This window comes from Gymnoscopelus microlampas (genome assembly GCF_963454915.1).
Source record: "Gymnoscopelus microlampas genome assembly, chromosome: 11".
NCBI lineage: Eukaryota > Metazoa > Chordata > Actinopteri > Myctophiformes > Myctophidae > Gymnoscopelus > Gymnoscopelus microlampas.
The window spans coordinates 19,135,541-19,163,342 of record NC_139948.1 but is presented as its reverse complement, the minus strand read 5'-3'; the positions used below and the strand labels follow the sequence as shown (position 1 = coordinate 19,163,342).

Here is a 27,802-nt window from a genome sequence, read left to right as displayed (position 1 = left end):
AAAGAAACTTCGGTAATTTACAGTGTAGATGGGGGTCCGTGGCCTAATGCATATCAAACTGGGGGTCCTTGATATGCCAATTTTTGACAACCACTGCTCTATTCCAACTTCAATAAGACTATTTTCATCACTATAGGACTTCTACTTGTTATAGACTGTGGTAATAGTGTTCAAGGTTACCAGACAGAATAGGAGTCCACTCCTCATCTTCATCTGTCTCCTCCTCCTCCTCACTTGGCTGAGACGAGGTCCTGCGTCCCCTCATAACCTCTGGAACTTTATACTTCACACCTGATGGGAGACAGGGTGTTAACACAATGCCACTCCATAATAACAAATAACAAAGTAATTCACAGACGTAATCAATTACAAAATAAACACAATAAATAATAGGTTCATAGGTTCTGTATTTGTAATGCACCCCCCCATCCAGCTATTACACTGACTCGGGGCGCAGCCCGACAAAAGACACAAAGAATCACAAAGGAAAACGCACAACTAAACTAGGAAGACATAATCGCAGCAAGAGAGGGAGCAGAATTACAATAAGTGAACCTAAAAATCCTCTACACTACAGTAAATAGATGGGTCTTTAGCATGCTTTTAAAACTACCTAAAGGTGTAGACGGGCTTAATGCTAACCAGGGGGAGTTTTTTCCCCAACTTCGGTGCCAACACAGCCCATCCTTAATGTGTTGGACAGTGGAGTCCTCACATACACCTGATAGTCACATAATCAATTATACAAATATAGCTTTACTATACAGTAAGTCACAGGTACCAGGCTACAGCCTCTGATAAGCAGCATTAATTACCTGGAAAAACTGGTTGAAATGCAGGTGAAAAGGTGAGATGGAGACGTGGCTTGTCTGTCAGTGAATGAACTTAGAGCTATGAGAGGAAAGCAACAGTGTACATGTACTGTACTAAACTAAACTAGTCACTGAAGTTCCTGGGTTACTACCATGGGTACCACGGTCTCACACTGCCACCTATAGTGTTAAAACTGTCATCTAAATCAGTGATTCTCAAACGTTTTTTTTTTTGCCTCAGTACCTCCTTTCCAGTGGTGGAAAGTAACTGGGTACATGTACTTCAAGTATGTACTTGAGAACAATTTTGAGGTACTTTTACTTTACTGGAGTATTTTCAATTTTCTATACTTTTACTTCTACTCCACTACATCTCAGAGACAAATATTGTACTTTTACTCCACTACAATTATTTGAAAACTTAGATACATTTTGATTATTATTACAAAACATACATTAGCCACTTCAGCCCTATTTAAACTTAGGCTGTTTGAAAATAGCAGATCTAGAAGCTCACGATGCGTCGCGATGAGATGCATTGTGAGCTTGTAGATCTGCTATTTTTCTTTTTTGAAAACTTGTAACAATCTGCATAATGAGAACTTTCTAATTTTGGTACTTTAAGTACATTTTCATACAAATACTTTTGTACATTTACATTTAAATTTACTTTTGTAAATTTTGAGAATTCCGGATTTGTACTTGTAACAGAGTATTTCTACATTGCAGTATTGATACAAAAAAAATTGTTGGACAGTGTTGTCCTCAAATACATCTGATAGTCACATAACCATTATACCAATATAGCTTTACTACACTCCAGATGCATTCTCCGATCATTATAGCCTACCCTTGTTTTCTATACTTTAGCAAACTAAAGTTTTGCATGTAATCATCTTCATACTTCACTATTTCATAATAGTCCTCTACTGCTCATGTCCAGGTTTGTAGGTCCATTACACAATCTTCAGTAGAGATGATCTCCCCAGAGTAGGGTAGCTTGCTGCCAGTGCCATGATGTGCTTGAGCCTGCATCCTCCTTATAAGAGCAACACACTCTCATTGTTTGTAAGTACTGTAGGCTAACTATCATATTTAGGTGGTGTAGTTGTGTATGGGTCATGTAGTTATCATTTATTGTACTCAATACTCCAGAACACGGAGGGATGCTATTCAGTAAAAGTAGTGGTATTAAGGGCATGTGTGCGTTTGTATGTGCCTCCACGGAGCAGGCGGTAGAGTATCTGCATGGCGGTTGTGGTGGGCCGGTCTGGGCCAAAAAGTCAGAACCGAATTTATGTCCCAGTCCAGCCCTGTGTGTGTGTGTGTGTGTGTGTGTACGGTAAAGTAACTTGAGAACAGATGGTTCTCAAGTTTTGGGTCGGAAAGTTCAAGGTCAAGCCCAAGAGGGGTCCGCTCATAATTCTGACATCCCCTTATTCCGACCGTTAGGTTAGTGTGAGGTTAGGGATAGGGTTAGTTATAATGGGGCCAGTCAGACCAATGGGAAGTTGGAATAATGAGCCGTCGGACTAATCACACCGCCCAAGAACGGATGGGAAACCTTTTATGGAACTTGGTGGGAATGGACTGTATTTATACTTTATTTATAGTGCTTTTTCTAGCACCTTCCAACCCCAGCTGCCCCTAAGTAGGCTGTCCTGAAGACTGACCTTTGGGTCATAAAGGGAAAAGGTCAACATTACATAATCAGTGAATGTCTCGGAGGCATAGAACAAGAGATGTTTGGTGTGGGGTTATTTAAAAAAATCACACCCAGTGTGAAGTGAGCGGTGCTATTTAAAAACAACAGTGGTCATCACAGTGATGGAAACTCACTTTTTAAAAAAAGTAATTTTTTTTGAAGTGAGTGGTGATATTTATGAGTTACTAATTTCGTCATGCGTCTCGCTAGCCAATCACAGTACTGAGCAAAGGGTCTGAATACCAATCAGCCAATCACAGTACAGCGAAAGACAAATTTTCACGACGGAAAGAAAAACTTTCCCACGGATGGGTCCCAAACCCACTTATAGGAGCGGCTATACCGCTCAAAAATAAGTAAGTGAAATTGGTGAATGCCGGTGAAAAACCTTTATGAATGTGGTTCCACTTTCTGTTGTGTGATGCTGCATCCATTGGCACATGACTCCTAGTGAAAATGCGACTGCGACCAGGAGCATGACTCAAATGACTTTATTGTACAAATGAGAGTTTCATAACAGACCACCTCGAATATGTTGCTCATGAAAAAGCTACCTTATGCTTCCACCACACCCTAGCACAGTGGCACAGTGTCCTCAAGTCACCTTTACAGTGTCTTATACCGTGTTTTGGGGAAACTGTGTGCTATAATGTAAGATAATCTTGGTATGGAAAACAGTGCAGTAAATACAAAAAATCCTCAATGTTCAAACAGAAGATAATTGGATACCAAGAATTAAAAACATTTCCCCATATACATGTAGGTATATAGCAGCTGCTATTAGAAATGTTCAAGTAGTAGTCAGATATACTATCAGCCTAGTTCAACTTTGCCCTCTATTTGGCGATGTCATCTTGCAGTTGAATGAGGTCAAAGGTCTCTTTGGCTGAACATGAAAACTCAAAACATGGAACACATTGATTATCGCAGAGCTATCAGACACATCCCCTGGCCTGTAGAGAGGATTGGTCCAAAGTTCATTGTCGTCTGAACACACCACCAAAGAGACACGACACTGCTCTGACGAGAGGACAGACTGTGAGAGGGAGAAGGGGGAAAAGAGAAGCTAGAAGGGGGACAGTAGCATACATTTAAGTAGGACTCTGAATAAAGGAAGGGCAGAAGCAGGAGAAAGACATATATTGTGCTGATAGGACCAACAAGGACCCCATTCAACACCTGAATCAGCTTCAATCAGCTTGGAGGAGATGGACATCCTGGAGACACATGCCTACGACAGGAGACAGAGGAGAAACACGGTAGCTAATATAACCACTTTAAATCTCACTCCTGCATGCAGTCATGACATCCAGTACCTGCGTTTGCATTGCCTAGTGTAGTGATTCTCAACTCTTTTCATTTCAAGGACCCCCAGATTGATATGTATTAGACCATGGACCCCCATTTGATAAAAAAAAAAACATTTATCTCTGGGACTCAGAGTTACAGACTCATACTTGGTGGTCCCTGGACCCGACATTGAGAAACAACGGCTTAGAATGCCATTGATTCTGATGCAAACACAGTAGAATTGCTTGTAATCATTACATTGTTGTGATGTTTCTTTTAATGCCACTTTTAATGCCTCCCCCTCCCACCACCATCTACTCTCTCATCTCCCACTCTATCAGTCCTGCATTCTCTTTCTCTTTCTCGTGCCCTTCTTTTTGGCCACAGCTTTCTTTTTCTACCTATGGACTCCTGACTCCCCCCCATCTGTCATGGCTGCAGGTGTTAAGTCAGCCCCGGTGATCCTGTTAGCTCTAATCGTGCTGAGTTGGAGCGGCGTGCAGAGTGTCCTGGGCGTGGCAGGGGGACTGGTCTTCTCGGCCGTTGGGGACTGTTGCCTAATATGGCCCGAACTGTTCCTCCAAGGTATGAGGCTGGTGCCTGTCTCAGGGGAATGCATGTTCAACATGGATAAATATTAGAGTTGTACAGATTTAATCTGTGAAAAAAAAGAGGAGGCTCGTGGATTTCAAACTAGTGATTTGTTGCATGCAGATTTTTTGAAGATGTGTGTGACAGTCACAAGTTCAAATTCTGTTTTCTGAATAACTACAACACACTAGATGTGAAATGAGTTTCACATTGAGACTATGCTGCTGTCACACAACTTCCTATGGTTCATTTATTACAAAATAAACAGAACAACATTCGGTCCATTATCAGAACCACCAGTGAAATGTACTGTTCTTGTTTCAAAAGTTCATCTGAATAAGAAATGATATTTAGATATATTATATTCAACAAGCTTTTATTATACATTTGCTGTCAAAAAGCATTGCAATGTTTAATTTCTTCCAGCAGTTCATGTTATCTTTCATGTCTGTCCTAGGAATGGCAGCATTTGCTGTGGCTCATCTACTGTACTCCTTCACCTTCCTCTCCACTCGATATTCCACATATTCCTCCTCCTCCTCATCCTCTACCTGCTCCCGTCTCATTAACGTTATCCTGTTTGTGCTGGGAGGAGGTGTCTACATTCACCTCTATCCGTACCTGCAGAAGCATCCTGACTCAGGATTACTGACTCCAGCTGTGGGAGTGTACGTCGGTTTAATTGTCCTAATGGGGGGATTAGCCATTCAAACCCGCAGAGCAGCCTCGATGTTAGGGGGCTTGTCCTTCATCATTTCAGACCTGATGCTGGCGCTTCAGATGTTCAAGGTGCTGGAACAGTTGGAGCACGGAAATGCCATTGTTATGGGTACCTATTATCTGGCTCAGCTGCTCATCGCTGTGGGAGATATCCAGGCGGTGGAGAACATGGATGAACTTGGAAAATGGAAAAAGTCTTAGTCAGAAGCCCACTGGCTTCGGAAGTCTCAACTGTCTGCCTCACTTTTTATTCATCTCTAAAATCCCGATAGTTGCTTTGAACAGCTTCCATTTCTCTTGGCTTTTCTTTACATTAGCGCAAGGACTGAGTCTGGAGTGGACTTGGTCTGGTCAGCAGTTAACATTTGCTGGCTCTATTCAGAACTTTGCCAAGTGGGAATGCGAATGCCCACAAGTCATATAGGAAAGGACAATTCATGTAAGAATGCATCTTCACACACACACACACACACACACACACGTACGCACCCCACACACACACGCACGCACGCACGCACGCACGCACGCACGCACGCACGCACGCACGCACGCACGCACGCACACACACACACACACACACACACACACACACACACACACACACACACACACACACACACACACACACACACACACACACACACACACACACACACACACACACACACACACACACACACACACACACACACACAAACAAACAGCATATGCTATAATTTCCATTTTATATTTAATGACATTATTTCCCATTCATTGCTTTTCAAATAAGATTCTCCAGAATGCATCTCTACAAATGAATTGTTTTAACTGTATGGCAGAAACCATCCTGTACATAAGTGCATGTGAATATACATAAGTTGATAATACTTGGCGTGCCTAATTTGTGGTTTAGGTTAGGCCTTAAGTTTAGGTTATTCATGTTGTACTGTATATGCACACGTTGCTTCACTGAAGGATGTAATGTGTTTGCAGCATTTTCCACTTCTATTATGCACTGAAATTGACAAGTATTCATAATAAATATGGTGTAAAACAATTATTGTACATACTCTCCGCCAGGCCGAGAGTATGTTTTACCCTCCGTCCGTCCGTCCGTGTGTGTGTGTGTCTGTCCGTCTGTGAACACCTAATCTCCGGCACCATTGGCTTGACCATAGAGATACTGTGTACCGATTTGCATGACTCTTGGACAAAATCTGTAGGAGTACTGTCAACACCTAATCTCCGGCACCGTTTGACTATAGAGATACTGTGTACCGATTTGCATGACGCTTGGACAAAATCCGTAGAAGTACTGTCAAAAAATGTGCTTTACAAAAAGCGGCCACACAGTGTGAAGTGAGCGGTGCTATTTAAAAACAACAGTGGTCATCACAGTGATGGAAGCTCACTTCAAAAAAATGCTATTTATGTGATATTTATGAGTTATTAATTTCGTCATGCGTCTCGCTAGCCAATCACAGTACTGAGCAAAGGGTCTGAATACCAATCAGCCAATCACAGTACAGCGAAAGACACATTTTCACGACGGAAAGAAAAACTTTCGCCACGGATGGGTCCCAAACCCACTTATAGGAGCGGCTACACCGCTCAAAAATATAAGCACCGTAAGCATGATGTAAGCATGATGAAATTAATAACTCATAAATATCACCACTCACTTCACACTGGGTGTGATTTCCTGACCTGGCGGAGACCTGTGCTCCGAGGAGCACTTTTTCTAGTTTAATATGTTATTGAGAGAAAAGTTGACTCAAAGTAATAAATACAGTGGGAGAGGGGGAAACTTGGATGACCTGGAGACCCGTTTTGTAAGAGAAATTGCAGATATACAAGGAAAGCTCACAACGCATCACGTGTTGTGAGCTTATAGATCAGCTTCGGCAAAGACATTTGGTGTAGAGGGAAAAAAGGAGAGGGCCAAGAATAGACTGCAGGGGGACCCTCACATACTTCACAAGTAATGTCAAGTATGCTGTGAGTTGTAACCATTTTCTAAAACATACTGCACATAACATTGTTTGATTTTCAAGGATGCCATTGGATTCCATTAATTTCACACAGTATGAAAATCAACATAGCAGACATGAAACTTGCTTTATTTTCATCATTTATTTCTTAAATAGGTGATTATAGAGAGACAGGAAACAAAGGGCAGAGAGAGGATAGACATGCGAGACAAGACCTAGAGTTGGATTCAAACTCAGGTCCTCACAGCTCACAACACAGTCTTTGCACAGACTTGCTGAACCAGAAGGTAGTCCTACTCCTAAACTTGCTTTAATCCAAGTTACGTTATCACTGAATTTTAATATTTGAAAGTATTTGAAAAAATTATTTGTAAAGTCTATAGCTGAAAAGAAAAAAAAGAGAAAAGATTGATTTATGAATTAAATTCAAATAGCCATGACTTATAACCACACAATGTTTACCCAACATTAAGGCAGTTATACAGGTAATATCCGCAATATTTTAATAACTGTTGAGAAAATGTAAACAAATAAAACCTCAAAATAAAACAATTAAATGGATAATGGTCTATGTACAATATATATCCAAAGCTTTGAATGAACATGTATTGGCCGGTATCGGTATGGTCCATCCACTTATCATCAGATTTGTGAACAATAGCGAAGTCTGCCCTCTGAGAGGGTTTCTGTAGTCCAGCAGTAACATGATAAATGAAAAATGAATGGACAGCATTCATTTACCATGGTCCAGGTCTGTAAAATCCTTGACAGGGCTTGTGACAGTAGCCTGGTAAACCCTCCCTCCGGAAATCTCATTTCCATTTGATTCCAGGAGTGAGTCTGGCCTGATTGCCCATTGTGGGAGTTTCTAGCGGAATTACCAACTAACCGAGCCAATCAGCGTCCTCGCTCATTTTTTTGTGATTGACAGCGTGGGTAGGCCAATCAGGTGGAACCAGAGTGGTTCACACGTCATTAATCAATACACCTTTCATACAAGCTGCTCATTAACATCAAAGACAAACCAATTACTCCTGGTGATAATCACTGCAGCCTAAAGTGGCTTAATTGGACATCAAAGGGCCACTTGGACATCAAAGCTACATTACTCCCGCCCAGCTCCAGCCCACAGCCAAATTACCCACATAGGTCTGCAGGCCAGACTCACTCCTGAAATAAAATACAATTGAGATTTCTGGAGGGAGGGTTTACCAGGCTATTGTGACAGAACATGAGGCCTGAGGGAGCTCAGCGATCCATTGTGTTATCATCCCCCTGCCATCCACTGAAGCACACGGCTCTCAAACGCTCACAGAAGTCCAGTTCTTCCTATGGGAAACAAAAATGTAAAGTTGAACAAGCATATTAGTGTGTGTGTTAAAATGATTTAGCAAAAGAACATTCACACTTAATAATATTACTTATAACCACCAATAAATTACTCAGGGCTCTTACACTGTAGGTCTACAGTTAAGGTCATATTATTGTAAACGTTGCTACAGTATATCATTAACAATATAATAACAATATCAATGCGCAACAATAGCCACGTGATCAATATCTCGATGTTAATCTCAATTTGTTCAGATCAGATGACACAATAAATCTTTATGACCTTATGAGTTGCTGAATTAGCTTTGGTGGATTACAGGGACTCTCTGGGTTCTTTTAGGGGGGGGGGTCTAAATTGACCCTTACAAGTCTGTAACTCTGACAGTATACAAATGGAACCAAATGGACCCGTTTGGGTCCATTTGGTTCCATTTGTATACTGTCAGAGTTAAGGGGAGACATTGTAATTAAAAGGTTTGAGAACCATTGACATAGAGGACTGCTGCTTCATCTGCTTTTCCATTCATTTACTGACACACGGTTAACACAATAATAATGAGATGCATTGTACCTGACACTCTTCTTTGCCCTGGATGTCTTTGGCTCGCTGTTTGAGCAGCTCCTCCAGGCTCAGAGAAGGACTCCTGCATTCTCTGACCCCCTGGGGGCTCTCCTCCACCAGACTACAAAGGGGACGAAAAAGACAGAATAAGACTGGAGAAGTTCTAAAGTAGTGGACTGGACTGAGATGAAATGTGTTCATGCATGGCAGAGAGAGAAAGGACAATGTTTCTTACCAGCAGAGGGCGCCAAGGACGTGTTCGTGGAACGTGGAGTGGGGAGAGCGCAGAACAGACACCAGCTGTTGCACCATACCCATGGACAGAACCGTGTCTGGAGGAAAGATTACACAGGCGATACGGTTCATTTATACTTTGTTGCACAATGCTTTCGTGTCGACAATTGTTTTTCAGTTGAAACGGTGTCATTTTCAGCCCTGCTAGCTGCTGCTGCTAGAAGCAACACAAGTATTCTCAATCCACCAGGCTCAGTGACAAAAACACAAAAAGTAACCTGTAATAGTTTACAGATATGGACTGTACAGATCCCATTCCCATTTTGAATTGCTATTTCACATTTTTGCTGCTATTTTTCAGTATTATACAGCACTTCATAAAGTTCACTTTACTGCCACCAGTTCACTGTATTGCCAGAACTGTAGCCACTGCTGAAGCTGTGGCTGAAGTCCACAAACAACCTGCTCTGTAACCTGGCTCTGAATGGGGGGCTGCAGCCTAATACTGTGCCCCCGTTTGTTCCAGGTCACCCCATACACATTATTTGGACACCCAGCTCAACACAACCATGCCAATCATAACCGGGACCATTACGGAACTATCACTGTTGGGTGCTATTTTTCAATAGCCAAAGTATAAAATAATGCTTTAAGTGGTTAGAATCTAAAATGACACGGATGATTTCCCAGTTTGAATGGGTTAATGAGTCAAGTGCATAACGCATCCTACCTTTCTGCTCTGGGTGCGCTGTGAGGAGGTTGAGCAGCAGAAAGGCGGACTTGGTCCTTAGCTTCTCGTTGGCAGACTGCATTCCTCTCATCAGCACCGAGAAGCCATCATGAGACAGGAACGCTCGGAGTCCCGCCTCCTGCTCCCTAACCAGACCTGGGGTGACGGATTAGAGAGAGAAACAGACACCGTTTTACTAGAGAATAATGACTGGCAGTGAACTGGAATGGATCACGTCATATTCTGGGTTGACGTACCCAAACCACCCCGATGCGTTGGCAGCCATGTGAATATAGTCGATGTGTACACAGTATGCAAGACCTGAACCTATCGATTATTTCCTTAGCGATTATTCTATCAATTCAATTTGTCAATTAATTGGATAATCAAGAAGTGTGTTTTTTTTTTATTATAGATCTGCTACAGTATTTTCACTATATTTGAAAGTTTTCAAAATCTTTTGAACATTTTCTATTCTGGAAGGCTTCCTCGTGGAATACGGACAATACCTGTCCCAATATGAAGTACATTTCACCGGATGGACAGTAACAACCTATATTCAGTGTCTTACTGCTGTCCTTGTCTTGTACTATGTCACTAAACTGTACATGGCAATTGAATGATGCTGATACTGTAACGTCCTGGTGGGTAATGTAAAAACAGGAATGTGGACAAGCCAAATGTGATTGTACATGGCATACATACAGTACACAGCCCACCCAGACCAGAATTATTACAGTTTTTAAATATTCATTTAAATGTCATTTTTAAAGAATTATTATTATACATTAAAATGATTTTGATTTAGTTTTACAAGTGCATATGGTATTATGCACTTATGTTATTATGCACTAGTTTTGGTCTAGTTTTAGTAAAAGGTAGAAAAGGTAGAATGCAAGACATGGGATATGATGGTGGGAAAACTAAAACAAAGATTACTTTACATGCAATTCTATTTAGTTTTAGTTCGTTTTAGTTTTCTCATTTGTTCAACTTTAGTTTTTATTTTAGCTTCAGTTAACCCATTACAACCGTGTCATTTAAAATTTTAGCTATATATAGCAACTTAAGTTTTTCAAAAAACTCGGATTAGAACAGTGACTCTCAAAAATAGATACACAAGCTCAAAGCACTGCGCTGCGAGCTTGTACATCTGCTATTTTTAAACATATTTGAAAGAAATCTTGAAAATGTTAGAAAAATTGTGAATAATTGTATTTCTCTTCTGGGGGGTCCCTGGCACAAAACATTTTCAGATGGGCTCCGCAGCCATCATTTGGGGGGGTGAGGGGTCCTTGGCATGAAAAGGTTCGAGAACCACTGATTTAGAAGGCATTTGTAGAATCAGGCCTCGGGTCTTTAAATGGGTGAACAAAATGTACTCACATGACACGGCATAGAGGGTCTTGACTCTGACTGTAGGACTGGGGTCTGTGTCCGTCAGCTGCAGCAGCTTGGGCAGCGCGCCCATGTTGAGCAGGTAGCACTGCACCTCCGGCATGTTCTGGGCACAGGAGGCCACCAGCTGGGCGGCGCGCCACCTCACCCCGCTTTGGGCGTGACACAGGCACCGGGTGACGCATAAGTCCAGTCCACCCAGAACCATCAGGTCTGAACGTCGTCGGATAGAAGAACATCGTTAGGAAGGAGTCAATGAATTAGGGCTGTCACACGATTATGCAATTTTACTTGACTGTTAATAACTAAACTAAAACATTTTGTCGTCACTGGCTTACCTGTCAAAATGTATAGACAAACAAATGCTGATTTACTTAACCCATTAAGACCTGAGGCTGATTAAAAACTTATGTTGCTATATATCAGTGGTGCTCACACTTTTTTATGTCAAGGTCCCCCAAAATGATGTAGTTGGCCGCCGATCCCCATCTCAAAACATTTTCAAGATTTTTCAAAAATAGCAGATCTAAAAGCTCATAGCGTGGCACAAAGTGATGCGCTATGAGCTTGTATATCTGCTATTTTTGAATAGCCAAAGTATAACATAATTAAAGTGGTTACACAGATGCTTTCCCGGTTTTAATGGATTAATTCATGTCACATAACAGTACAGTATAACTTACCTCTGGCATTGTCAAGGTTCTCACAAAAGTCTGACAGAAGCTCCAGAGCCGTTTCCCGCTCATCTTCTTCATCTTCGTCTCTCTCCTCCTCTCCCTCTCTCTCCCTTACGCTCACGTCGTCTAGGCGTAGGACAGCCAAGCACCGCTTCATCTGCTCCACCTCGTCCATTTGTCCTTTAGCTACTTCTGCCAGAGCTCCTCTCAGCCACTCTTTCCTCTGGAACAAGAGATAACCACAGTTAGGGCTGTCACAATTACAACTTTTAAATTGAGATTACCGACTTAATTGTGTTTTTGACATTGAACTTTGGAACATATGAATAAAAAATGTTCTGTTTGACCTTTTAGGCTTTGTAAACAAAACTTCCACTGGGCATATATGACAAATAACTTAAATATACAAAGAAACTGCTGACATATTAAATAAATTAATGGCGGAAAATCGGAAATCCGCCCATTGTCATGGGAGGTGCAAACATGGTTGCAAACAACACCAGTATCAGCACTAGGTTTGTGCGACAGATATCTTTCTCTGTCCTAACGCAAAACTATGGTTACATATTGTAGTGCAGGGACCTGCAACAACCACCATCTTATGATAAAGGAATATAGCAGGGGTCCTCAACGTCTTTCAGGCCAAGGACCCCTGAGATTTAGAATGATCAATATGTTTTTGTACATGATGTTTAACCAATGTTCCTGTATTCAGCATTTTAATGTAGCTTAGGATTTTGACTGACGAGTGTCAGTTGTTGTTTGTATGTATATTGTATGTTTTTTTTATGTTGTAATGTTTTATGTGGACACCACTTAAACCGACAATACTTAGTAAACTTAACCTTTCACTCTGTACACCAAACCTCTTTGCTGAAAATATCCAATCTACATGCTCACAACACGATCTGCTATATTTGGCTAATGTTCTCCCCCGAGTAGGGATGCTGAGGTGGTTAATGTAAAAAGAGGCAGCCTGTAGTAACTCGAGGACCCCCTAAGGGTCACAGACTCCCTGTTGAAGACCCCTGAAATAGAGGACATGATGTTAATATTCGTTTTTCAAGCTCCAGAGCCACGAAAAGTAGGCAAATCCACTAAAAAAGCACCTTTGTTCGCACCTCAAACACACTCACATGAAGTCGATTATTTCCCCCCGGGCGTGATGTCACTGTAGCTAAATGAATGGTATTGCTAGTGAAAGAGATGTATTGCCCATTAGGTTTACAATAATGTGTGAATGTGAAGTACAAACTCTGGGCTTTTATTTCGGATCTTGGAACATAACATACTGTAGATTGATGAGATGATGTGCACCTGAACAGATTGATGTGTTGATTAATAAACATTACTGTACCTCCTCTGACATGGGTTCAATGGGGGCGGGGCCACCTGCAGCATCCCCAGCTTCTACTGCCAGAGCCATCTGTAGGACACCCTGGAGGTTGTGGGGGACTCGTCTGCCTTCTGCCATAGCTCTTTAAACGGAGACGTAAACTTTACAACAAAGTGCAATAACATTTGCTGGATCACATAACAATGAATCCCATAAATAGGTATATAATCTAATCGAACATCTAGCTTTGATAAATGTATCAGCACTTCAGCAGTTTAACAAGTTCATGTGGAGTGGTGGAAAAATATTTGCCTCTGAGATGTAGTGGAGTAGAAGTAGAAGTACTGATAATTGGAAGTACTGCAGGAAAGTAAAAAATACCTCAACATTTTACTTAAGTAAATGTACAGTACTTAGTTACTTACTTACTTTAAACTGTCTGTATGTGTTAACTTATCCCATTTGAGACCAACGCTACAGCAATAGTTTGAAAATCGTAAGTATACTGAAGAGAAGAATCACAATATTAACACATGTATTTTCATTAATAGACGTTCCTTAACATGTTATTATGATTTAGTAATCTAATCCACCATAAATTCATTTTGTCAATAGTTGCCATTGGCACATCAACTGACCATCAGTCTTATTAACCTACCTTTTCCAGTGTCCAGAACCAATGTGTTAGATAATTCTGCTTTCAAGTTTCTCCCGATAAGTCCTTAACGGGTTAGACAGGACAGCAGCACGTTATAAATGACTTATAAATGAAGAAATATGAACACACTAGAACATTCTAGCTAGATGATCTCATGGTGACAAGGGGGCCGCCATGTTTACCGTAAAGCCTAGACCAAACTGTCAGTGTGAGGCATGTTGTTTGTTTTGTTTAGAAACTACAAGTAAATGCAGTTACTAAGGGTCACTACATTACACAAATGTAGTAGGTTATATTGAAGACAATATAAAGATTGCAGATAGGTAAGAAATATCCAGATTTAAGTTAAATATTAATAAAACATAGGCCTAATTCACGACAGTACATGTTCTTAAAACGGGGTTTGGGTGCGTTTAATACATTTCAATACAAAGAACATTTCTCCTTGCAAAGTTTCCTGTTTTCCGAGAAACTTAACAAATGTGTTCTTATGAAAAGTTTAAATATTGGTCAAAAATAAATACACGTGCGTGGATATTAGTGTAGTTTAGGTAACATTAAGGTGTCTTTCGTAAATGTCGCGTTTTAATGACGCAATCGCTCTAGAGTTCAAGATGGCGGCGCTTCTGGGGTTTCGTGCATGTTGCTCTGGTAAATGATCTATTCTGCTGAAAGTACCTATTAGACTCAGGCCGTGTCTTTGTGTAGTTAATGATGTTTAGATATTTATTGTGTGTACATATACAGTACAATAACAATATCTGTAGAAATGTGTCAAAACATGAGGATGCTCCTCTTCCTAAGGAGAGCAAGGTCACTCGCTAGCTGTGCGCGCGTTATAAAACACTAGTAGAACCTAACGATAGGACAGACATTAATCATATGCATTAATGCCATTGCGGTCATTCGGTGGGCGTTTGGTTGTTTTGAACAATTAGGCTAATTTTGAAGATCGACTTCACTCGCTGTGTAGTTTTAACTCTCGCCGGCTTCCCAATCAGAATGAAATTCTGTTGACACTGACTTTGATTATCCAATATCTGTCAACATGGACAACTCTGTCAATGTCCCATCTTAGAGTCCCACTACTATAAAGTACCCTTTTATGGTATAGAGCAGGGGTCTTCAACAGGGGGTCCGGAACCCCTAGGGGGTCCTCAGAGTTACTACAGGGGGTCCCCCAAATCTTTGTGTGATTATGATTTTCTTTTTTTACATTAACCACTTGAAGCCTAGTATCCCTTTTCTGAGGAGGACTTTAGTCAAAAAATAGCAGATCTACGAGGCGTTGTGAGCTTGTAGATCGGCTATTTTTGGCTAAGAGTTATAGGTGTGTACAGGGAAAAAAGAGCAGCAAAAGTTTATGAGACACAATATTATACAATATAAAGGGGGTCCCTGCTTCATCTCTCTCTCTCAGCTAGGGGGTCCTTGGCCTACCCCTGGTATAGAGCCCACAACACAATTTTAAAACAAGGCATTTCGTAAGAAAATGTGAAGAACTCTAAAATCAGTCAATGTTTGTAAAGGAGGGGAATTGCTTTTTAAGCAAACTGAAAGAAACATCTTTAGTTCCTAGTTTTGCTAATTCTACCTTAAACATTTTTGGGCTGTTTTTGCATGGCAGATGGGTCTTGGATGGACATTGGTTTCTCTGAACCAGAGATCAAACGACAGCTAAAATTGTAACCTCACCACCTCTCTAATAAGGTGGGCAGGTCAAATTAGGTCATGTTATTTCACAACTAGTTCATCATTGAATATTATCAACAAAATAGTTTGCGTTTATACCTGGAATCAATCCTTTATATTATTGTTTGTAAAGATGATCATGCCATAAATCTATAGCTTTGATTGAGATAAAACATTCCTCACATGTTGATTTTTACTGTTTAGCTCTCCAGATTTCCTCGCCAAGCCTCCTACACAGTTCCTTCAAACTGGTCAGTTTCTGCACACATTTCATTTGAGCATGGCTAGTAATGTCATTGTGATACAAGGCAACAACATCCATCCACCATAGTACTGCTAGATCTAACAACCAAAACAATACAAAATCACTTATCTCCATTGTTTCCCTCTGTGTGATAGTGTGCCGTACCCCTGAGTCGGCGGACATTTGCTGCAGAGGCTAAGAAGACATACTCTAGAGAAAAGCCCCATGTCAACATTGGAACAATTGGGCACGTTGATCATGGCAAGACCACCCTGACTGCAGCCATCACCAAAGGTAGAGAGTAAACCAAATGTCTACTATGTAACTTTAATGGGATTTGAGTCAGAAATGTTTTACTGTCAGATATTCCTGCAGCTCTGCATAAACCCCTTACTTTCTTTTGCCCTCTAAACCAAATCTCTTGCAAAAATGGCCTATCTACAATCTCACAATGCATCGCAATGTGTTGTGACTTGTGAGCTTTGAGATCTATTATTTTCACCGATTGTTGGCCTATTTTTGCAGAAAGTTTTCCTATTATGAAATGTCCAGATCAGGGATGTTAGGTTTTAGGTAGATATTTTCTTGAGACATGCATTACTCATTCAACTCCTACACTTGCTTGGATTAAATATTGTCATTTTGTTGTTTTGGATTACCATGACTTACACTTTGTTCTTGACTGTGGAGTGATTTAGAACTGTAAATTAGACTTTATAGCAATATATTTGTTTTATACCACACCTAGTATCAACCAGTAAGACAAATTAATCTCACTACCTCTGGGGGAAAAAAATAAACTGTTATCAAGTATCTTGAGGAATCACAGTGTCAGAGTAATTGTGAACTTAATTCCAAGAGGTGTGTGTGTGTGGGGGGGAGGGTTCTTTTTTCTTTTTTTGCACATGCATCTGTGTGCATGGAAGTGAGTGACTGATCTTACTAATATAAACCTATCCCTTGGCCTCAGTGCTGGCAGAGGCTGGTGGTGCAAACTTCAAGAAATATGAGGACATTGACAACGCCCCTGAGGAGAAGGCCAGAGGAATCACCATCAATGCCTCTCATGTGGAGTACACCACAGCCAACAGGCACTACGCTCACACAGACTGTCCTGGACATGCTGACTACGTTAAGGTACCCCACATTCCCAAACATTTTATTCCATCCATCCATCCATATTCATCCACTTATCTAGTGTCGTGGAGGTAGCAGTGCCAGCAGGGAACCCCAGAGTTTCTTTTCCCTGGCCACATTAGCCACCTCTGACTGGGGAATCCTGGTCCTCGGTTTTCCCTGTGGCCTCTGCCCAGCTGGGCATTCCTGGAAAACCTCCCTGGGCAGTCATCCAGGAGGCATATAGATGCCCGACCTAGATGCCTTTTTAAGCATTTTCATATTCATTTACTCCAGAGAGGCTGACGGTGTTTGAGGATGTTCTGAAAAGGGTTAGTTGAGGTGTGTGTACATTGAATTGCTGTTTGCTTTGTCACTAAAATAGCGATTTTACTCTTCTGCTATACATTTGCCAGGGTAAAGTATCAAGCCATGAATTTGACTTATGTTGTTTGCGATAGTCATTGAAAATGGCACATGAGCGTATTATCTGGTAATATCAATCAACACATAGCAATACTAAAAAGTGATTTCTCATTTTTGGCTAGTAAAGAAATCTGCGTGGCGAGTAGTTTTTATAATCTACCAACCACTTTAATGTATAGTTTGCTCCGTGAGTTGAGTTTCCTAAACCTATTCTATTTATTAAAAAATACACCCCTACCCTGGTGTTGCAGCCAATTAGAGCACTTGACCACATGCTCTTTATCAGTCACAAAGACCTGATTTTGAATCCAATGCCTGTCATGTCTCGTGTGTCTCCCCTCTCTCTGCCCTTGGTTTCCTATGTCTATACACTCTCCTATTTAAATAAAGTATATAAATGCCAGAACAAAAAAAAAGCAATAGTACTAGGACAATTGAAGAGCTTTTTGTGTTCTTGGTTGGTTGCAATCTAACTAGTAAATAAAACATACAAATTAAATGACACTTTATTTTAGCCTTCAGATCCAGTTATGCCACACGTGTGTGTGTGTGTGTGTGTGTGTCTGTGTGTGTGTGTGTGTGTGTGTGTGTGTGTGTGTGTGTGTGATTCATTTTGGTGGTTCTTGTAGCTGTCCTCCTGTTGTTGCAGTAAAAGCCCTCTCAGTCTGTCTCGGTTTATGCTGTGTGGTGGCAGCAGTAGGATTATACAGTATACATGCCCTGTGTGTTTACTTTGACTTTTACGTGGAATCATACATGAGCAAAATAACTTCTAGTTTAATAAACCAGTTGCTCGATGCCCAAGGCTACAGTGTTTAGCACCTTTCATGCATGCATGCATGGAATATGGGTTAAAATGCTTCCGAAGCAACAACAAAAACAATATGAGGTGAGAATAAATACGGCAATAAAACCAAAGGGAGCTCCATCAAGTAGTGTTCATTTTTCTCTCTATGATGAACAACATCCCGGAACAAAAATACATGTTGTTACACACATCTCCCCTCCCCCAATAGAACATGATCACAGGCACGGCACAGATGGACGGCTGCATCCTGGTGGTGGCTGCCACCGACGGCCAGATGCCGCAGACCCGCGAGCACCTGCTGCTGGCGCGGCAGATCGGCGTGGAGCACGTGGTGGTGTTCATCAACAAGGCCGACGCCGTGGACGACAAGGAGATGCTGGAGCTTGTGGAGCTGGAGATCCGCGAGCTGCTCACCGAGTTCGGCTACGACGGCGAGAACACACCAGTCGTCATCGGCTCCGCCCTGTGCGCCCTGGAGGTGAATTGAATAGTTTTAGATGTGGAATTTTTATTTCCACCAGGCCGCACTATTGCAGTACAACCCCAACACCATTTTAAGATAATGTTTTTGCCCCTGTCCGTGTGTCTTGTCCGAGTGTCTGGGTGTGCATAGTTATGCTTGCAAACCACTGGACCAATCAGTGTCTTACTTTACATGCACACCCCCAGTAGGCCAAGGAAGACACTCCACCTCAAATTCTTAAAATTGACTACATGGTGGCACTATACCAGGTCGCTTCACGTTCTGGCCTATATCTCTTGAACCATAGGTCATACAATCAAAAGGTTTCTTGGATCAAGGGGTGCCACAAATGTCATTGTTTTTGCAGAATTTGTTTTTATCCTATTTAAATCACAGTAGTACAGAGTGTCTGCTACAACTCAGGGAATTCGGTCACACACAATTCATTTTGTGTGTGTCTTGGCGAAGTTGGTCCATCCAATCCTGCCCACTCTCTTTAACTATTGGCTGGAGGAATCAAAGTTGAATTCGGTTGAACAGCGGCAGACAGTGGAGACCAGGCTGGCAAGCAGCAAACGACTTTCTGGTCCTATGTGAGATCCCCGTTGCTTAAAATCACACGGGTCACTGCTGACGCCCACCCTTCTGAATGTTTTACTGAAGAGCTGTGGCACGATGATCCATGCAGTGTTAAGTCTGTTCAAACCAAGAATCACGTGACAAAAGCTCTAATGTCCATCTATTTCCTTAATGTGACAGAAGGAGGGGTAGAACCCTGTGAGTGTGAAATGCTTGCATGGCGTCATCTAAAGATGAGGGCATCTGAACAGTCTGCTTTGTGTTCCATCTCAGAACAGACAGCCTGATATTGGAGCAAATGCTATACTGAATCTGCTGGAGATTGTGGACAACTATGTTCCTCTGCCCAAGAGAGAGCTGGAAAAGCCTTTCCTGCTGCCCATTGAAGGGGTCTACTCAATTCCAGGTATGGCAAGACTAACCAAAACGACAAGATTTTATAGGGCAGCTTACACGTAATCCATTTCCAGTTGTCCTTAACCACTTAAGACCTATTTTATGCTTTATCGTAGGGGTGGGCGATATGGCAAAAAAGTTTTAAAAAACTGTAACAAATAATAAAAAATATAGTTCTAGCTACCTTAACCCATTTAGACCTGAGACCGATTTTAAAAACGCCTTCTAATCCTTTTTTCTGAAAAAACAATTCTTTATTAAAAAAATAAAAATAAGCCATGTTGCTATATATAGCATCATCTAAATAAATAACACTGATGCTTTCCCAGATTGAGAGGTATAACAATGTATAGGCTTTCCAGGTCTAAATGCTGATCCATTTGGTTCATTTGTACATTTTCAAGAGTTAAAATAACACTGCTGAAAAGAAAAGAGAGGAGGTATCAAATGGCCTAATGCATATCAAACTGAACATTTGAAATGAAAAATAGTCATTATCTAGTGCCTTCAGTAGACTTGTTTATTTTTGTCATGTAGCAGCTGGCTACTACATGGGGTATATAGAACTGCAACCATATCATAATGGAACAAAATCTCTGAAAAGGCGGTTCGGGGAGACATTTTAATCATTCACCTACTTTGTCGTACAATGGTGTCTTGCCGTGAAAATATCAATATATATATAAGCTCACAATGCAATGTGCATCTGCTATTATTGAAAGAAAGATTTCTGCCTAGGCATGCCAAGTTGAGATAATGTCAGGGCAATGAGTGTTAATTCTTTGTTTATATCGTTTGTGTGCTTATACTTTTTATCTTCCTCCTTTACAGGCAGGGGAACTGTTGTTACTGGAACATTGGAGAGGGGAGTTATCAAGAAGGGAGATGATTGTGAGTTTGTGGGGCATAATCGCGCCTTCAAGTCTGTGGTCACAGGTGAGTAAAAGGGGAAAACTGAAAAAACACCGTTTTCATTTAGATAAGACTGAACGCAACAAATAATATTAAGTAGTCCAACAAATGTTAGACATAATGATGTTGCTTTTCTTTGTATTTGCATCAGATTGATTGAATCCAAGTTGATAACGGAAGGATTTCTGACTTTATCACTGATGATACTTGTATGTGTATCATGTATGCGTGCACTGTACTTGCTTTCAAGTACACACATTAAAAATTCTAACCATTGAACAGCTGTGTGTACAGTGACACACAGTTATAATCTTAAAGACTGCTGATTTTGTGATTTTTTTTTTGTGTGAAATCCAACAAAACAAATGCAAGTGTAGTTTAAGTCCTGATGCAGACTAAATCGTACAAACTTGAAACAGTACACTCTCATCATTTCATTCCTCCTGTCTGGGTTAGGTGTTGAGATGTTCCACAAGTCTCTGGATCGGGCAGAGGCAGGAGACAACTTGGGCGCTCTGGTCCGAGGTCTGAAACGAGAGGATATTAGGAGAGGCATGGTGATGAGCAAACCAGGATCCATCAAGCCACACCAGAAGGTCCAGGCACAGGTCTGAAGCCACAGCATACATACTGTTTATTTACCTATATATTGTCGCTGTCAGGTGGAAACTTTGTATGTCCAAAACGCTTACTTTTCAAGAAATGGAAAAAAAGAACCTGTGTTCCAATGAATCCAATGTAGTTATTTAGTCACAAGCTCTTGTTAATACTTTTCATTGGTTAAATATGTATAAAACCTACTTAATCTCTTTCACTTTCAAAATTGTAATGTAATGTAAGACAAAGCAGGGCATTATTTTACACAAGAAAACGCATGAAAAGTTGAAATATGGAGATTCATGGTTTCTGCCCGATAGTTATACAAAATACTGAAAAAAAAGTTCCTTCACGAGATGATCTAATGCTTTATTAAGTAACCTCTGTGATGTCCTCTCTCTTTGGCAGGTTTACATTCTGAGTAAGGAAGAAGGAGGCAGACATAAGCCATTTGTCAGCAACTTCATGCCCGTTATGTTCTCTCTAACTTGGGACATGACGGCTAAAGTCACCCTGCCAGCTGATAAGGTTTGTGTGTGTGTGTTACTGTTAATCAATGATTAGACCTACTTCTTTATCCTATTAGATTTGATGTCTCTTTGAAACATTTTGGCCCCACTCGAGGCTTTACTTTGTTATTTTTACTTTGAAATTAAAATATGACGGTTTCTTGTGGCTAAATATGATTTTTGTAAATATAATTTTGGTGCTGTTAAAAAAGTTTAAAAACAATGCTATATGTATAGAAAAGTAAATAGGTTGTAGGTTTTGTAGTATTGGAGCGCCGATGGTCAGGGGTTCCCAAACTGTGGTGCGAGAGCGCCCACCAGGGGGTGCGTGACCTGCCATCTAGGCAAACCAACCTAATTGGTTTGCCTAGATGACGCCCCGGGGGGGTGCGTCATCTAGGTCAGGATGTAATAAGGGGTGCACAGCTAAATAAGTTTGGGAACCGCTATATCACATATGGGCTCTAACGCAGCCTGACATAGTTGCGGGTTTGATTCCCAAGCCCTACGCTGCGTGTCCCTCCCTGTCTTTCTCTCTCCCTGTTTACTGTCACACTTCACTGTACTATACAAACAAAGGCAGAAAAGCCCCACAAATGTCTTTAAATATCTGTCTGTATTTATGTACTGATTGTATCCATGATTGTTGATATTACTCCAAATATATCCGATTGGGGAATGTAAGGAGCCCCATCTCGTAGCGCCATCTTTTTTTAGGCTGTTCTGTCTGTATTTGAATGTTGGTAAAAATGGACGATGACCATAACTCCACCCCCCCCTTTCTTTTCCCCTACAGGAGATGGTGATGCCTGGGGAGGACACCTCGTTGAATCTGACGCTCCGCCAGCCAATGATTCTCGAGAAGGGACAACGGTTCACTCTGCGTGACGGCAACAAGACCATTGGCACCGGCCTGGTCACGGACATCCTGACCATGACAGAAGAAGACAATGTCAACTTTGGGGGCACTTAGAGGGCCAGGGTGGGGGAATGTTGGGTGGGCTGGGGAGGTGGGGGTCTGTATGTGTCTGGTCACTTCATGAAAACCCGGCACACATTGTAGATACAAAGCTCAGAGGATTGCATGGCTCTATTGTGAAATTCCCTCCAAAAAAACATCCCTATGATTAGTTTTTTCCCAGTTCAAAATCTAAAATTCCTCCCGCTGACAAGTCAAGTTAGTTTTAGCTTCTGTACGTTACCCACATTATCTTGGTTTTTGTCAGCAGCAGGAATTTTAGATTGATCTGGGAAAAGGCTTAGCCTATTAAAACCAAAAAACATGAAGATATTTAATTTCAACAGCACTTAAGGGAGACAGGAACCGAGAAACTGATTGCTAGAAATCACAGGTGATTGCCACACCACCTTGCATTGCCTGTGTTTTCTTTCATTGTGTGTAGAGGTATGTGGTGCTGGAAGTAAGATCTAGGCTATGTGTCTGGGGTGTTTATGATGGTGAGTCAAGGCCTGAAGGTAGGCTATTTTGATAAACAGTTTGGTTGGTGATGAAAAGAGAAATTTCTGCAAAAGTGATATGTTCAGCAGTTTAATGTTGAGTTAAGACTATTAAACCTCACCATCTGATTAATAAACTATGTTCAGCATCGTTGTTCTGTAAGGCCAGACTGTACTTTATTGCTTGTGTAATAAAATGTATTTAATAATGAAACGAATTACTTCTCATGCGTCTATTTTCTGGAGTATTACTCTGTTCAGCCAGAAAGGGAAACATACAAATATCTTGACTTTCAGTGGGGCTTGACACATGACAACCCTGTGAATAATTTATTAATCCAACGTCGTCACAGTGGATGTCAATTGTCTTGGCTAGTATACCCCTCAAATTCTGTGTGATCTGACGTTTTAGAAGAGTAGCTAAACTTAATTTCTCCATTATTATAAGTAGGCTAGCCTATTTTTCATAAAGTTTCCCAAATGTTAATTTAGAATAAAAGAAAGCATCATTGTCATGTAATATCTAACTCTTAATAGACCCCTTTTCTGGGTAACTACTTGGTTCCTGCCATAGGTTGGAGAGCACAGAGGTTTGAGTCCTGACTGCCATCCCGTTTAACCATTGCGTTACTTGTGAACATGGAGGTAGGCCTACTCTGTAGTCCCTATAGTATGTAAGGTTTTGAATTGAAGCCACAGCCTCCTACCATCTATGTTAGTTGCATGCAATTCTGAGTGTAAGTAGGCTATTGTATCACATTTTAACAAAATAATGATCTTAATATCACACCATTACTCTATAGAACTGGTCAAACTTAACTTGTTTTTTGTCAGCAGCAGTTATTTTTGATATTGAACTGGGAAAAGGCATAGGCCTTTTTAATTTAATTTCAACAGCACTTAAGGGAGACAGGAACAGAGAAATGGATTACCACCACACTACGACCGTATTAGCTGTGTTTTTATTTGATTTATTCCATGTGTCTGTAGAGGTACGTATATGGCACTGGAAGTAAGATCTATGTTATTGATCTGGGGTGTTTATGATGGCGAGTTAAGGTCTGAAGGTAGGCTATTTTAATAAACAGCTTGGCTGGTGATGAAAAGAAGAATGTCTGCAAAAGTGATATTTTCAGCATTTTAATGTTGAGTTCGCAAGACTATCAAACCCTACTCTACAAATGTGTAGAGGGTGTGTACTGTATACCTCACCATCTAATTGGCACAAAAAGTCTTAATTGAAACTAGATTTATGGGATCATTCAGGATTTTATTATATCCACCACCAAGATCAATATTCAATATTTCATCTTCTGTACCGTATTCTAAGACTATCACTTTAGTAGATATTAGGTTACTGCCCCTGCTTAGCTTGCCAGTGCATTTTTTGTTGTGGCAGTATTAGGTAATATTGCATGAGGCCCTGTGTGTATTCCATTGTGCGTTTGATGCAATCACATTTCTGGGTTCAGTGGGGGCTAGCTGATGGTTGGTACTGGTCTGAACAGATCCTCTATGTGACTATGGGAGGCTATATTCATAATGGCAGCCTGAGACTGCCTTGTTTGGCTGTCTCATTTCAATATACAATCATGATTCTGACCACTATATTCAGAGGAAAATTCACTGAGTGACTAAAGTGGTCGAATGTGCTGCCACTATTTACACTAGTTTATACACCAACACCCCACATGAGGGCGATAGAGAGGTGCCTATCAATGAGGTATCCATACCCATAAACTGGACATATTGAACTGGGCCTGCCAATTGTCTCTTACCAACAGAATACATGTTTTATTCTATATTAGTATTATATAAACAGTTCCTGATTCTTTCATACATGGAAATCTCCTTACTTGTAAATCTCCTTACTGTTAATCTGCTTACCGCCTTATTTTAATATTTGGTCAGAAGGTCTATTTAAAATCCTCTTAAAAGCCATTTACACTTCTCCCTGTGATATAATAAAGAATGTCCTTATTATGTATATTTTCAACAGGCATGTTGGATTTAATACTGATCTCATCTGTTGTCAGCCCCCATGGAGAATAGCTACTGTACTGTTGGTGATAGCTTTTAATAGTATGTCATGCTGCCATGTTATCTGTTCTGATAAATGATAGATGCTGCTGTTTTTAATAGGCTGCTCAGTTTTACTTCATTGCACTTTAGGATTTTATGCTTAGGATTGTGTGCTTATTAGTTATTTTTATTGTACACTGTTGGTCCTGAGTACGATTTTCGTTTCATGTGAAAACATGTAAATGACAAAGAAAGTGAACCTTGAACCTTATGGACTCTTGTAACTTTGCCTACTGTACAGTATATGCCATTCCTATCTTTCAGGGACAGGATCTTTGTATAATAATGAAAGGTGCTGTATTTCTTGCTAGAATAATCACCCTGGCAGATTCCTGCATATCTCAAACAGTTGCTTAAATTGCATTATTATTATTTTAGTAATAGCCTTTAAGCAATAGGTCCATGACCTAAAACCTCAACCAGGGTTGACAAACCCCCTGCCTATGGAGTGCAGGCTAGCAAAATCAGTAATTTTACAGCCTGCATACATAAATCCTGTCTATTTAAAAGTCCTTATCCTTGGAAGGCCCTTGCGCTGTGGTCTGGCTCGTAAGGGGTTAAAGGACAAAGGCCTCCCCAGGCTTTTCAGTTGTCAGTTTAATAATCCTAACTACTGTAGCTGTCATTGGAGTTACTGAACTCAGATGTGTGCACTACTGTTGGAATGAACCAGTAGTAAATAGCCTCTTTGTAAAATGAATACAACCAGCAGGAAGTTCTCCAGTTGTCACATGTGTGTTTGTGTCAGCGCCTCTCGTAATAAACTCGGCTTGCTTAGTGTAATCAAATATGTCTGCCATATGTCTGCCAGACTTGAGGTATAGGAGCAACTCTCAAAACTACATGAGTGAAGTGCTCAGCTGGGAGTGTTTACATCTCCATAACTCTTAAACATATGAAGTGATTAAACTGTAAATCTATCTTTTAATCTATCAGGATGAGAGCAAAAGGCAGTTCATAAGTGTCTGTAGAGCAAATAATAGACAATTTGGTTTCGTAGTAGATTGATTCAAAACATTGTTGACATTTTTTAAACTAGTTATAGGTTTGTTGAATCCAAATCTGTACAGCGGTGTAGAATTTCAAAGTTGTTTGCTTGTTTGATGCTCAGGCTGAATTCTTACAGAAGCCAAGAACTCTCCTTGGTTACCAACGATAGGAATTAGGCCATATATATACACCACAATATGCTGATAGATGAGCGTGCTCTGTACTTAGATATATACTAGGCCTACTACTACTACTACTACTACTACTACTACTACTACTACTACTACTACTACTACTACAACCACCAAACATTTACCAATAGTCAAGGTCACAGACTCAGGGGAAAGTGGAATCAGGGAGAGCCAGCCAAGTCATTTCTGTATAATCCACGTTGCTGATCCATTGCACAAGAGTGAAAGAAGAAACCTCAACCAGACACCATCTCACAGAACCCATAGCCATAAACTACTGTCCAGTCTGCTCTGTTTATCAAGGAGGCTGATCCTTTCTCTACGCTCTTTGTGGCACTCACACAACAAGCATTTATTCAGCAGATGATTATTGTAAATTGTATGCATTGAAGATCTCTGTTGAATAATCACGATAACTCACTGTGTTTGGTCAAATTGTGGGTGAATCTGGTTGCTATATATAGCTCTTTTTCATGGCAGCCATATTGACATGGAATTGTAGTGTAAACACAGGTGTTACCATGATACTCATTAAGGTTCTGTTCCCTTGTGTAGCAGAGTATTTCCAGTGAGCCAACATGCATGGTAGCAGCAGTACCCTGACTCTGTTTGACCTGAATGGAACAGGAGCTTAATTAGTAGCACCTATGGTTAGCTATGACTGCTGTGGAAAAATGTCTGTTATAAAAGAAGAGCATTTTAGGGCTATGGGCATTTAAAGCATCTGTAGCTGTGATATAATTGATATACGATCTACATGGCCTCTTGTGTATTATTTACTAATTATTCAGGGAATTAGTTTCTATTTTTATTGTTTAAATGCTTGCCAACAAAAAAAAGGCAACAATTGGTCAGTATTGCATGTTTTATTTAGATTATTTACTTGATATTTGTCATTTTAAATATCAGTTTTTATTAGATTCTCACATAAGAGAAACCATACACTGTGAGGAGAAAATAAGTTGCATGGTCATACCTGGTTATACTTGGTTATAACTGGTTACAACTAGTTACAACTGGTCATACCTGGTCATGGGTTCTCCAACTGGCATCAATGGAAGACAGTTCTTAGAGGTCAAGTAATCATCATCATGTCTGATGTCATTTCAGTCACTCAGGAAAAGAGGGTTATCTCATTAACTTGATTAATGTGACTTGATATAGTCATATTGTTTATCAAAGGTGAGATAAGAGAAAATGAAGAATACATTTTGTCATACAAAGATAGCCTGTAATACTGTAATACAGGCTATGGTTTGTCTGTCTTACCAATGGAAGCAGAGGCTCTGCTGTTTGTGCATATTGGCATTGCAACAAGAGTCTG

At 40.6% G+C, this 27,802-nt stretch overlaps 3 protein-coding genes across 4 annotated transcripts; 2 read left to right on the top strand and 1 right to left on the bottom strand.

Moving 5' to 3' along the window:
* Positions 1 to 3,725: 3,725 nt before the first annotated feature.
* Positions 3,726 to 5,319, top strand: tmem86b (transmembrane protein 86B; the record flags this gene model as incomplete). The annotated part of the gene is made up of 3 exons (XM_084071913.1): positions 3,726 to 3,776; positions 4,149 to 4,392; positions 4,856 to 5,319. The coding sequence occupies 3 exons, from the start codon at positions 3,726 to 3,728 to the stop codon at positions 5,317 to 5,319; spliced, it is 759 nt and encodes a 252-aa protein (XP_083928039.1).
* A 1,659-nt stretch (positions 5,320 to 6,978) lies between these two features.
* Positions 6,979 to 14,181, bottom strand: hspbp1 (HSPA (heat shock 70kDa) binding protein, cytoplasmic cochaperone 1). Of its 2 annotated transcripts, XM_084071826.1 has the most exons (9): positions 14,016 to 14,181; positions 13,379 to 13,499; positions 12,028 to 12,244; positions 11,333 to 11,557; positions 9,947 to 10,102; positions 9,218 to 9,314; positions 8,992 to 9,103; positions 8,317 to 8,417; positions 6,979 to 7,871 (listed from the first exon to the last, which is right to left on the bottom strand). In XM_084071826.1, the coding sequence occupies exons 2-8, from the start codon at positions 13,493 to 13,495 to the stop codon at positions 8,337 to 8,339; spliced, it is 1,005 nt and encodes a 334-aa protein (XP_083927952.1). In that variant the 5' UTR covers positions 13,496 to 13,499; positions 14,016 to 14,181; the 3' UTR covers positions 6,979 to 7,871; positions 8,317 to 8,336. The 2 variants fall into 2 exon arrangements, with proteins under 2 accessions (XP_083927952.1, XP_083927951.1); XM_084071825.1 differs by having other exon boundaries at positions 6,979 to 8,417.
* A 440-nt stretch (positions 14,182 to 14,621) lies between these two features.
* Positions 14,622 to 23,423, top strand: tufm (Tu translation elongation factor, mitochondrial). Its single transcript, XM_084071583.1, has 10 exons — positions 14,622 to 14,666; positions 15,912 to 15,958; positions 16,107 to 16,245; positions 16,922 to 17,088; positions 18,510 to 18,779; positions 19,617 to 19,749; positions 20,571 to 20,675; positions 21,108 to 21,259; positions 21,657 to 21,776; positions 22,554 to 23,423. Exons 1-10 carry the CDS (start codon positions 14,630 to 14,632, stop codon positions 22,728 to 22,730), a joined length of 1,347 nt encoding a protein of 448 aa, XP_083927709.1. The 5' UTR covers positions 14,622 to 14,629; the 3' UTR covers positions 22,731 to 23,423.
* The last annotated feature ends 4,379 nt before the right edge of the window (positions 23,424 to 27,802 follow it).